This window comes from Phascolarctos cinereus, unplaced genomic scaffold (assembly GCF_003287225.1).
Source record: "Phascolarctos cinereus isolate Bilbo 61053 unplaced genomic scaffold, phaCin_HiC Scaffold_4;HRSCAF=312, whole genome shotgun sequence".
In the NCBI taxonomy this organism is placed as follows: Eukaryota; Metazoa; Chordata; class Mammalia; order Diprotodontia; family Phascolarctidae; genus Phascolarctos; species Phascolarctos cinereus.
Window position 1 is genome coordinate 671,360,964 of NW_027555847.1, and position 12,136 is coordinate 671,373,099.

Here is a 12,136-nt window from a genome sequence, read left to right on the forward strand (position 1 = left end):
GAAAGGAACTCACAGGCTAATGGGGGCGACAACACGCTAATAATCACATGCAGACAGGCTACAAACGGCATAGATTGGAGGTAATCATAAGAAGGGAGGCATTAGAATTAGGGGAGACCTTCTTGAAAGGCTTCCTGTAGAAGGTGGGATTTTAGCTATGGGACCATCTCTCTGAACCTCAATTTCATCACTGAAAAATGGGGCTGCTACTTGTACGATCTACTTCAAAGGGTTACTATGAGGAAAGTGCTTGGTAAAAGCCCTACAGAAATAGTACTATTCCTGTGATTAGTTCTATGGTCCTTCCTGGTTTACAAGGTATGATCTTCCCCACAACCCTATGAGGCAGGTAGAGCATTCTCATTGTCCCTATTTTACACAGGAGGAAACTGAGGCCCAGTCTAAGTGTCTTGTTAAGGTCACACAATTACTATTAAACCACAAAGCCAGGATCCGTCCAAAGCAAGTATGCTTTTCACAGCACTTCAGGGACATGCCCACTCACAGTGTAAGTCCCCATAAGTTCATCCCACTAAAAACCCCCACACTCCAGCCCTGGGAAAAGTCACCAAATTGATTTGCAGTGAGCTTATGCCCAAAGTAGACACTGAAGTCACCATAAAAGTCCCCTTCAGTCGCAGCATCTCCCCCATCACTGTCACCGACCACAATTACCTGCCACGACACTTGTTTCCTGAACTCATAAGGTCCAATGGCCTGCTAATCTGTTACTGGCCACAGAAGCTGGTATCAACCCCTTTTGATAGTTAATGACCTCCACCTCCATCTCTAACCCTCCCAGACCCTTTCTGAGCCTCAGTGTTTAGTCACCAGCACCACTCCTAATAACATGCCACACGCACTGGGGTAGATTCAGGGGCACACCACTTCTGAAAGGCTGTGGACCCCTAGTCTCTCTCTCCCCCTCTCAATATCAAGATGTGCTTTGTTGGGTCAAGCTCAGAGCCTTCTGCTGCAGTTTTAATTACGTCCTCTCTCAACGGAAATGGAAAACAGCTTTTGCTGATATGGCAACTCAAGTGACCTGGAATAGAGGAAAATGGTCAGCCGTCTTCAAGGATCTGAAAGCTGTTATGTACGAGAGGCATATACTTATCTCGCCTGGCCCTAGAGGGTAGATCCTGGAGCTATGGGAGTATGTTACAAACGCAGATTCCAGGTCAACATTAAGAAAAACTTGTTAACACTCTGAGCTTTCCAAAAGTAAAATGAGTCATCTCATAAAGCAGTGAGGGGTCTCCAAGCAGAGGTCAAATAACCATTTGTCACAGAGGGGCCTCCTACTCAGGTACGGGTTACACCACATGACTTTTCTAAATCTGAGATTCTCTGATTGTGTGTCAACAAACCTCAGCCTAATGGGTGCTTCAGGTTAAGTGTAGCCAGCAAGGAGAGAAGACTATATTGCACTGGTGAGACCTGGCCATGGGCTAATTCTGGCCCTGGACGTTTGTTTCCACAAAGGTGGAAAAGAATTGGTATGTAAACATGGCAACATCCCCAACTCTAACACACACCTCTAAACACACAAAGACTTCCTGAACTCTTTAGAGCTCTTGCCTAATGTCAGGAATCCTGAGTTTGAGGTCAGGCGGTGCTACTTACATCCTGTGATAGCAGGCTTCAACTTCCTCATATTTAAAATGGAAATAATAACTGAAAAAAGGATCACAGACCTACAGTTAGAAAGGACCTTGGAGGCAACGTAGTTCAGCTCCCTCATTTCACAGTTGAGCAAACTGAGGATGTCAGAAGTAGGATTTGAACCCAGATTTTTGGACTCCAGGGACAGAAGCCCTATTACACCAAGTTACACCTCCTCACCGGAATATAACGGTGATAACATGAAACAATGGGTGGGGCAGGGCTTCTGAAAAAGTCAAACCCAAGTACAAATAACAATAAACTCACATCGGTATAATACTTTACGGTTTGCAAAGTGCTTTATTTACAACAAAATCCCAGAGTTTAGAGTTGGAAAGGTTCTCAGGGCCATCTAGTCTAGCCCAGACCTGAAAAGGAAGCTCCACTATAACACATCGACCACCCAAATTCCCTTCAAAGGTCTTCAAGGAAGGGGCACTCAGCAACTTACAAAGCAGCTCATTCTACTTTTATATAATTCTAACTGTTAGGATGTTTGGAGACAGGTAAGTGGCTCAGTAGACAAAACACTGGGCCTGAAGTCAGGAAGACTAGTGTTCACATCTGGCCTCAGACACTAGCTGCATGATCCTGGGCAAGTCACTTACTTAACCCTGTTTGCACTGGAGAAGGAAATGGCAAACCAGTCTAGTATCTTTGTCAGGAAAACCCCCAAAGGGGTCACAAAGAGTCGGCCATGACTGAAAATGACTAAGAAACCACAACAAATTAGGATGTTAATCCTGACTTCCAGCCTAACTTTGCTTTTTTGCAACTTCCACTGATTGTTCCTGGATCTGTCTTCTGGGGCCAAACAGAGCAAGTGTAATCCCTCTTCCATACTTACAATCACAACACTTAGGATCACAGAATCACACATTTAGAACTGGAAGGGACCTTGGAAGCTATCAAGTCCAACCCTCTTATTTTACAGGTGACGAAATTGAGGCTAACAGAAATTAAGTGACTGCCCAGTGTCATATAATTAGTAACAGAGTTAGGATTAGAACTCTCATCATCCAGTGTGTTAGCATTCCTCCCAACTTCGTGGCAACTGCAAATCTGATCGGCACAGAACCTATGCCTTTAAAACCAAGTCACCAATAAAAATGTTAAACAGCATAGAGCCAAGCACAGATCCCTGGGGCACTCTATTAAAGACCTCTACCCAAGCTGACACTGCAGCCTCAGTGACCACCAGAATACCACGGTTCTAGTCACCTATCCTACTCATCTAATTAGTAGCTGCTGAATCTTTTTATTTCTATCCACACAATGGCTCTTGCACCCCACTCCCTTCTTTCCTTCACTCACACAGGCACTACTGGCCTGGACCTCCTAGTTGGTTTCCCTGCCTTAAGTCTCTTTTCACTCTGACCATCTCTCCACAAACGCAAGGGACTGGCAAGGCAGGGAGTATTTCTTTTTTTTCTTTCTTTCTTTCTTTTTTTTTTGGGGGTATCCATAGAACCCGGCACAGTGCTTGGTCTATGAATGATTGATACTCTGAGTCCAGTTATTCAACCAATTCAGGAGCCATCTAATTGTATTACCGTCTAGTCCAACTCTCTCCAACTTTCCCACAAGAATACTATTAGATACTTTATTAAATGCTTTAAAAAAAAAGAAATAAAGTTAGTTATACGTGACCTATTTTTGAAGCCATACTGGCTCTCTGTAATCACCACTTCAGTAGCTCAAAAGAAATGTGAGATGTGCAAATTTAGGGCCATCTCCACTCCAAATGTTCACAGAGACTGTTTGTGCCCGACCTGTGGCAGAGTCTTCTGAGCTCATCTAGATCTGATCAGCCACAGTCAGACACACTGTACCTTGATCCCGACACAGTGATGTCATTTAGGTCCTCTCTGAGAATGAAGGACAACAACCAACCAGTCATCACTTCACAGAACAAGAGGATCCCAGAATCCGAGAGTCGGAAGGGCCCCGAGTCGCCCTTTTGTACAAGGTGCATCTGAAAGGAAGCCCTACGAGGAGGTACCTGACAAGAGGTCACACGGCCTCTGCTCAAAGGTCTCGGTGGAGGAGGAGTGCCATCGCTCTGGCGGCCCGTTCCACTTCTGGATGTCTCTAATTGTTAGGAAAGTTTTCCTGACATCAAGATTAAATCGCTGTCTTTGTAACCTCCACTAATTGCTCTTGGCTATGTCTGTGGTCCAATGGAATAAGTCTAATCCCTCTTTCACATCACAGTCCTTCCAGCACTTGAATGCAGCTCTCATGTCCCCCTCAGTCCTCAGGGGATGTTCAGTCCACCTGACCAAACATCCTTGTGCCCTGCATGGATCTTCACATGGACTCAAGGTGCTTCATCATTCTGACTGCCTTCATCTGGACACTCTCCAGCTTGTCAATATCTTTCTTAAGCTGCGACACCCAAATACTCCAAAGAAAAATACTCCAGAAAGAGGTTTCTTGAGATCAGATGTTCACTTTACCAGATCTTCACTAATCACTGACTTAATGATCTGTTCTAGAATATTGCTAGGAAATGAAGTCAAATTCATGGCCTATCTTTTTGTATCTTATCCCTTTTTTTTGAACATCAGGACTCTTGCCCCCGGCAGTATCTACATCATCATCCACAGTCCTTCAGCTATATCACTAACAGTGATATGGAAACCATATCCAACAGCTTTTTGGTTCATCTGGACCTGGTGACTTGAAATCAGTAAGGACGTCTATGCACGATCACCCTACCTCTTGATTTGTCATGGGGATCCACCCCTCTTAGCCATGTTTATCCTATCACTTCTAATGCAAAGGCCATTTTGCTCGACAAAGAAAACAGAAGTAAAACAAGAGCTGAGCAGCTCTGACTTCTCTCTGCTGTCAGTTATCACGGCATCATTCACCCCTTATTTGATCCTCCTCTTTTCCTAATACAGTTTTTAAAAAATAAAATGAAAAAACAAAATAAAATTTAAAAAATCTCCATCAATGTGAAGCAAGAGACAAGGAAGTCAACAGCCCCCAGACCCCCTGTCACATTACTGACAACAGTTTTACAAGACTATGCCATGCTCTAACTCTTTGTTATCTGCCCATGTTTTCATCTTCTATACACAGATTAAAAAAAATCTAAGTTACTTGGCGAGTTCCCTGTGCATCCACACTGGTCTCTTCAGACAATTTCCCTTCTTATTCCTCATTAAAATTATTTTCCTTGTGTCTTCAGAATTTCATTCTCAGGCTGACTTCCTCTGTAGTTTTAGTCCACGAGATCCCACCTACTCGTCCTCTGAGCTCTGTGAAGTCTCTGTGAGGTCTCCCCAGACCTACAGTGGACATCTATAAAACCCAGCCTGGCTCACCTCTCTCTATCACAAACTCTAGGAGAGTTCTCATCATTTCCACTCCAAGCAGCCAGTTTCTCCCTGTTAGTGAGAATCAGATCCAGAATGTGATTTCTCTTTTTTGGGTTCCTTTACCTTTTAAAAGAGGATACAATCATTGAGGCTTGTTAAGCTAATTGTTTTGGTTTTGGTAGAGAGAGCTCCGACAGATGCTTAGATAATTCAAGTCCTCTACTACTAATACGGCATGATGTGGTGCTAGACTGGCAGTCTGTCTCCTGAACTGTTGGATTCAGATCCCAGCCCAACCTTTAACCAGCTGTGTGACCAAATACTTTACTGAGAAGTACTGAACTTCTCAATGCTTCAGTTTCCTCATCTGTAAAAGGGGGATAATACTTCTCACAGGGTGACGACGACGATCCACTTTGTAGACTTTAATGGGATGTGTGGGCGTGAGCTCCACTGCCCCCTACTGGCTCACATTTCTGTGACGACAACGACAGTGACTTACCACATGCTCCCTGAAGCATCCCTCTCCCCAAAAGCACTGTATGAGCCATCCTGGCGCTTGTAAGTCAGCTGGCGCTGATACCCTGAGAAACACAAAGAGAAGACTCTGTTGTATACAGGAGGCAACTCAGTCATCTGCGGGAACGCAGAGCCCACAAATCTCTTCTGCGCTGGTGACTCACCCGTTCTTTCACTAGGACCACCAACCCGCCACTAACAAAATATTGAGACGAGAGAGTTCTCTACAGAATACTAGAACTTTAAAAGTGGAATGAGCTTTAGAGATCACATAGTCTAATTCTGTGCATACACGGCTTAGATACATCCAGTGATGGTGAAATCACTACCTTGGAGCAGTCTATTCAGATAAGAGTTTTTAGAGGGTCGTAGGTTTAGAGCTAGAAGGGGCCTCAGAAGCCATCTAGTCCAACCCCCTCATTTTACAATTGAGGAAACTGAGGCTCAGGAAGGTTAAATGACTTGCTCAAGGTCACACAGGCAAATAAGCACTGGTGGTGGGATCTGAATCCAGGTTCTTTAAAGCCAGTACTCTTCCCACTCCACCACACTGTCTCCTTTTGGAGCTAAAATTGACCTTCCTGCCATTTCCACCCATCACTCCTACTTTGATTGCCTGCCTCCTGGGACCACACAGCACAAATCTAACCCTTTTTTCCCATGGCAGTTTTGTTCTCACTCGGTCTTCTCTTCTTCAGGCCAAATATCCCCAGCTACTCAGACTCATCCTCTGCTCTGACCATCATGGTCACCTTCTTCTGATGTTTTCTCTAGCCCGCTGCTATCCCTCCTACAACGCCCAGGGGCTCTGACCAAGAGAGAGGACAGTAAAAACGCTACCTCCAAACCCAATGATACCCTCTTGCCATCCCAAAAAAGGAGGGTCGGAATATTCTTCAGTCTGGAAGCATGGCTGATAGATCAGGCTGCCCAGAACAATCCTACTCACCCTTAATTTCCATTTGAAAATTCCTGGCTAAACCTGGGCCGAGATTAAACAAAAATGCTTCTTTTTTAGCCCAATAACCGTATATTGCTAACTACAAACAATTTGACTCCCCTGCTTCCACGAAAATTTGAACTATTGGTGTAGCAAACCTGAATGTGCAACACAAACGAGTTATGTCATTCCAATAACATTCATGGGTTAAACTGGCAAGAAGACAGCAAATCCATGAGCTGAACAGATCTGCCCACTTTTCCATAATGATCCATTTTCACCATTCGTGATAGAAAACCTCAGTTCTGAACACCTTAGTTCTCAAAGTACTGAAAAGGCAGCAGAAACAGCGGTGAGACAGACCCACGTAACCCTGATGCTCCTACGCTGGACTGGAGACCAAGCAGGCAGAGATGTCAAGCACTTTTACTCCTGCTGTGTGCCTCCAGGCAAGTCACTTCACCCTGTTGGTCTCAGTTTCCTCCTCTGTAAAATGAGCTGGAGAAGGAAATGGCAAACCACTCCAGCATCTCTGCCAAGAAAACTCCAAATGGGGTCACAGACAGTCAGACAGGACTGAAAAGACTGAACAACAGTCAGACCCCTTCCCTCAGAGGAAGAAGTGATTTTCTTTCAAACCCAACTGCCCCAAGATCAAGGGCCTGTCTCCCCTCCCTCAGTCAGCCAGTTCACTTCTTCCATGAGAGAGAGAAATAAAAATGTCTAGCACTTGTTACCTACTATGTACCGGGCTTTGTGCTAAATGCTTTATGATTATTATCTCATCTGATCGTTGAAACAACCCTGAGAGGTGGGTGCTGTTGTTATCCCCATTTCACAGATGAACTTTTGATTGGTTGATGGGCTGGAACTGGGTGTGTATTCAAAGGGCAGCAATAACTGTCCGAAGCTAGCCTCGGTCTCTCTCCTCCTGGCCTGGCGAGGTTCAAGTGCGGAGGCAAGGGAGGCCGTAAGCCTCTGGCTGGGGAGAGGGAGTAGCACCAGCAGCCTACTGCCCTCGTGCGGCTTGCCACGAAGCCGGCAGTACATGGTCTTGTTTTCTGGAGCCCCGCTGTGTCTATTTTCTTCTGCCTTCGGTGAGGGAGTATTGGAGATGGAACAGACTAGGCTGTGACCTTGCGGGCTTCTAAAGGAAGAAGAGTGAGCCATCAGAGGGCCAGTGACTGCAGCCCATGCTAGTTTAGGAACAGCTGAGTCCAGTAACCCGCCTGACCCAGCCTAGCAGTGGATCAAAGGCAGCCAGGAGGGCGTGACTCGTCCATTGGCTATGTCGTGTTTCGAAGTGAACTTGGTGGGGGCAAATGTTTTATGTTTGAGCCCACTATCCCCAGGGACAAAGGTAGTCTAAGGGACAATTGTGCCCCCAAGTATCGAGTGGAAATATGTTTACTTCTGTTCTCGCTGCATTTTGTTATTAAACTTCCTTTTGTAAGAGCTAATCGATTAACTGATACGGAGGTAATAATCACTAGCAGTTGATACTGGGGAGAACACACCAGAAAGGGGGCCAAAACCAATGGCATCCCTCAGGAATACCTCTAGAGTTCTGAAGAAGAGATAAAATCAGCCTTGTTCTAGGGAACGTAACTAGTTAATGTGAGCTGTGATAAGCACCTCCAGAGTCTATATGGACTACAAATCAATAACTCTTGTCTTTAACTCCACGTTCCCAGCCAGAAATCTTGCTCTGATAGATATGGTGGTATAAAATATCTCCTAACCATACATACACTTTAGCACTTAGATCTTTATCACATTTACTTGCTAAAGAAAATAAAGCAAAACATGAAACACAAAAGCGTAAGCAAACTTCTTTAAAAAAAAAAAAGTTAAACCAACTCACATATCCCAAACCCTGGGAAGCATCCAGTTCAGATGCACATCTATTTTCCCTCTTACTGAATATAGGATCAGTCACAGCATGGCTCATATATGCTTTGTCTTAGCTTGTGGCTAATCCCCGTGGCCACCAGCAACCTCCTGTCTGCTTCTCTTGCTCACAGCTCATCCCTGATTCTTACTGCTTTTTACTCCCACAAATTCAAAAGTTGGAAGGAGAAGCTTGGGAAACAAGGTCAGCCCCTTCAACAGTCCTAAGATAAGGGCAAAACTGCCTGAGGACAGGGTTGAGGCTGAAGACAATGGGAATTTCTGCCCAAATATGCAGGCAGCCATCTGTAGCAGCCAAATCTCCTGGGCAACACTGGTAGGAAATGTGGCCAAGCTAGGCCTCCACAAAGTTGGGAAGAGAGACAGAACCAGACCAACTACACACCAGGGAAATCCATGCTGGAAGTGATACAACCTTGAAAATACTGGGGCACCATCACTTTATAATATATCTTAACAAAAATAAATCAACAGAAAGGGGGGAAAAGCTTGCATGATACTAAAGTGAAAAACAAAAAGGTAATCAAAAGAGCGTCAATGGTTCTGAATCATATCCCTGTTCTCTCATGTTTGCTGTTCATCCTTTGGTTTCAAAGAGGACCAATGACATCGTGGGTGATGTCTTGACTTGCTCATGAATTGGATTTGAGTGAGGCAGAATTTCACAGTCATCAGCCTCACTCTTCCTGAGTCATGGAAATCAAGTGGATAGATAAAAGTCAAGATGACCGGTGATGGCCCAGGACGCAATGGATGAGGTTGATTAGGAGAGTCCCCAATTAATTTGACTGGATTACAGGGTATGGGTCTTTGGAGGAATCTGAGAGGCATTTCACCAAGTAGTATGGACATGCCTACTGATACTTCGTTGAGAGGACATAGAGAAGTTCTGATTGGTTTTCAGTGATTGGGACTGCTTCCAAGGTAATGAAATGACTGAAACTCAGGAGCACTGACTTTTATCAGAAAAACCACCACTCTCCACTCTCCAGCAGATCAGCTTGGCTTCATTTGGGTTTCCTCTTTGCTTTGCTTCTTTTCTGTTGAGAAGATAGAGAAATGGCAGTAGTGGAAAGCCCACCTCTGGTATCTGACAAAGGTTGACTTAGGGTTGCTCATTTGGCCTGTGAGACTCTGAGGGTAGACTTTCCCTATCTTAGAGATGGCAGCAGTTGGGGCAGTGATAAATTTCCTGCAGAATGGCCAACTTTGATAGACTTAGCTCTTCTAAGCAATACAATGATCTAAGACAATTCCAAAAGACTCGTGATGGAAAATGCTATCCACATCCAGAGAAAGAACTATGGAGTCTGAATGCAGATCAAAGCATAATATTTTCTCTTTTTTTCCTTTCTCGTGGTTTTTCCCTTTTGTTCTGATTATTCTTTCACAACACAATTAATGTGAAAGTATGTTTAATGTGACTGTACATGTATAGCCTATATCAGATTGCATGCCATCATGGGGAAAGGGGAGAGGCGCTCCCTCTCCAGACAAAGGCCCATATCTTATAATCAAGTCGAGTGCGGACCTTATTAAGTTCATTAAAGGCCTCGATCCAAACCCCCCCCTTACATAAAATCTTTAGAAGATTCAACTGCATGGATATCAAGGGTATCCTTGATTAAAATATGAAGAGAATAGGTAGACCTTCACAAATGATTTCCTACAGCATACCACATCTTAACAGATACACAACTGACCAAACAATCCTACCATACATATTATTCCTTGATTGCAAAAAAGCACCTCACTTGGTGGAGCAGAACACGGCCTTAGAGGCTTTCCTCTCACAAATCTCTTCTGCATGTGTTAAAATCATACACGATTTCTTAATAAATGCAAGCAAACAGAGAGTTCTGTTTAATGACCCTCTGGTTACTAACACTAAATGAAGCATAAAACAAGATGTATGCTTGCCACAGGCATTCACCACTACCACAAGGATGTTTTCTGCAAGGTCCAAATAGAATAGACTCCCTACAGAGGAAAAGGTATTCCAGATACTCCTGCTTCCAAAAGATACTGTGAAGATGATATGGTTTCCTCAATGGGATTTGTAATTATTTTAAAGAGACTGGTTAAACCATCCATTCAGAAAAAAGAAAATGGGTGAAAGATTGTGAGCAGGTCCCAACCTCCCCAGGCATCCATTTTCCCATCTCTAAAATGAGGTAATTGACTGAATGACCTCTGAGGTCCCTTAACTTTTAACCTCATCATTCAACTGAAAATGCTCTCTCCAAAGTTATCAGTGACCTCTGAACTGCCAAATCTAAATGGCCTTTTCTCAGTCCTCTCCCTCTTGCCCGCTCTGTAGCCTTTGATACTGTTCGTCACCCTCTTCTCCTTGATACTTTCTCGCTTGATTTTTATGACACTGCTCTCTCCTGGTTCTCCTCCTCCCTATCTGGCCACTCCCTCTCAGTCTGCTTTGCTGGATCTTCCTCTAGAGCACAACCATGGGTGTCTCACAGGGCTCTGTCCTGGGCCGCCTTCTCTTCTCCTTCTATACTGTTTCACTTGGTAATCTCATCAGCTCCCATGGTTTCAACCATAATTTCTATGCAGATGATTCTCAAATTCATTTGTCCAATCCTAATGTCTTTCCTGACCTCCAGTTCCACATCTCCAACTGCCTATTAGACATCTTGAACTAGATGCCCCATAGGCACATTAAACTCAACAGACCTCATTATCTTTCTCTCCAAACCCTCCCCTCTTCTGAACTCTCCTGTTATTGTCAAGGGGGCCACCACCCTCTGAATCAGCCAGTCTCAAAACCTAGGTGTCATCTTCAACCTCTTACTCTCTTTCAGTCTTCCCTTGTTTCTACCATCACAATATTTCTCATATATGCCCCTTTCTTTCTCTCCTCTGACACTGCTATTTATAGGAATGCTAGCTATTATTATTGCTGTTGCTGTCAGCACAGCCCCTGGTGCAGAGCAGATATGTTATAAATGCTCACTGACTTGCTGGTTTGGCTGCTTGGGGCCCTTCCAGGTCTACAACTTTGAGTTCTACGATTCTCTAGCATGTTTGAACTGGAGGCTCTCGAAGGTTCTTTCTAGGTTGAACACTGATTGTTTTACTTGCAACAACAGTGATTTAATGTAATATTATCGAGCACTGAGGACTTTACAACTTCCTGATGAAGGGCAGGAAGCAGCATGGATTATGCAAGGAAAAAATGAAAACAGGAGAAGGTAAAAAATAGGTTTAGCCTCCACTAACCATGGTTCATGTAAACTAGAGGCACATGGATGAATGAAAGATGAAGTCGTGCACTGGGGCCTTCAGCATCAAAGGTTAGCTTGGCACCCTTACTTAATGCTTAAATGGCAGCGAATTTCCCCATCACTTCTTCCAGCAGAGGACGGATGACCCTTTGTCGAGGATCTACGTCATAGAAGGAATTCTTCCTTTGAATAACAATAATGATAATTCACATTCGTGTAGCACTTGGAAGTTTACAAAGCATTTTGTTTACAATAGGCCTATGAAGCTAGTAGTGCAAATGTTATTATGCTAGTTTTACAGATGAGAAAATTAAGGCTGAGGGAGTGTAAATGACTTGCTCAGGACCACAGTTAGTAAATGTTACAGTCAGGTTTGAGACCTAGTTTCTATCAGTGTCTGTCCTATGACACCATGCTTGGTAGGGGTAGATTGCATGATCTTTGAGATCTCTTTAACTCTGGAAGGTTCTTTGATCCTATGAATCTTTAACTCTACCCTGCTAAAAACTCAACTCATGGATAGCCAGAGG

General features: G+C 44.1%; 1 protein-coding gene across 1 annotated transcript in view; it reads right to left on the minus strand.

Moving 5' to 3' along the window:
- CPAMD8 (C3 and PZP like alpha-2-macroglobulin domain containing 8) overlaps positions 1–12,136 on the minus strand; it is a 156,282-nt gene that overhangs the window by 52,474 nt on the left and 91,672 nt on the right. The window contains 1 exon segment of the mRNA XM_020969351.1: positions 5,497–5,578. Coding sequence (XP_020825010.1) covers positions 5,497–5,578 — 82 coding nt within the window.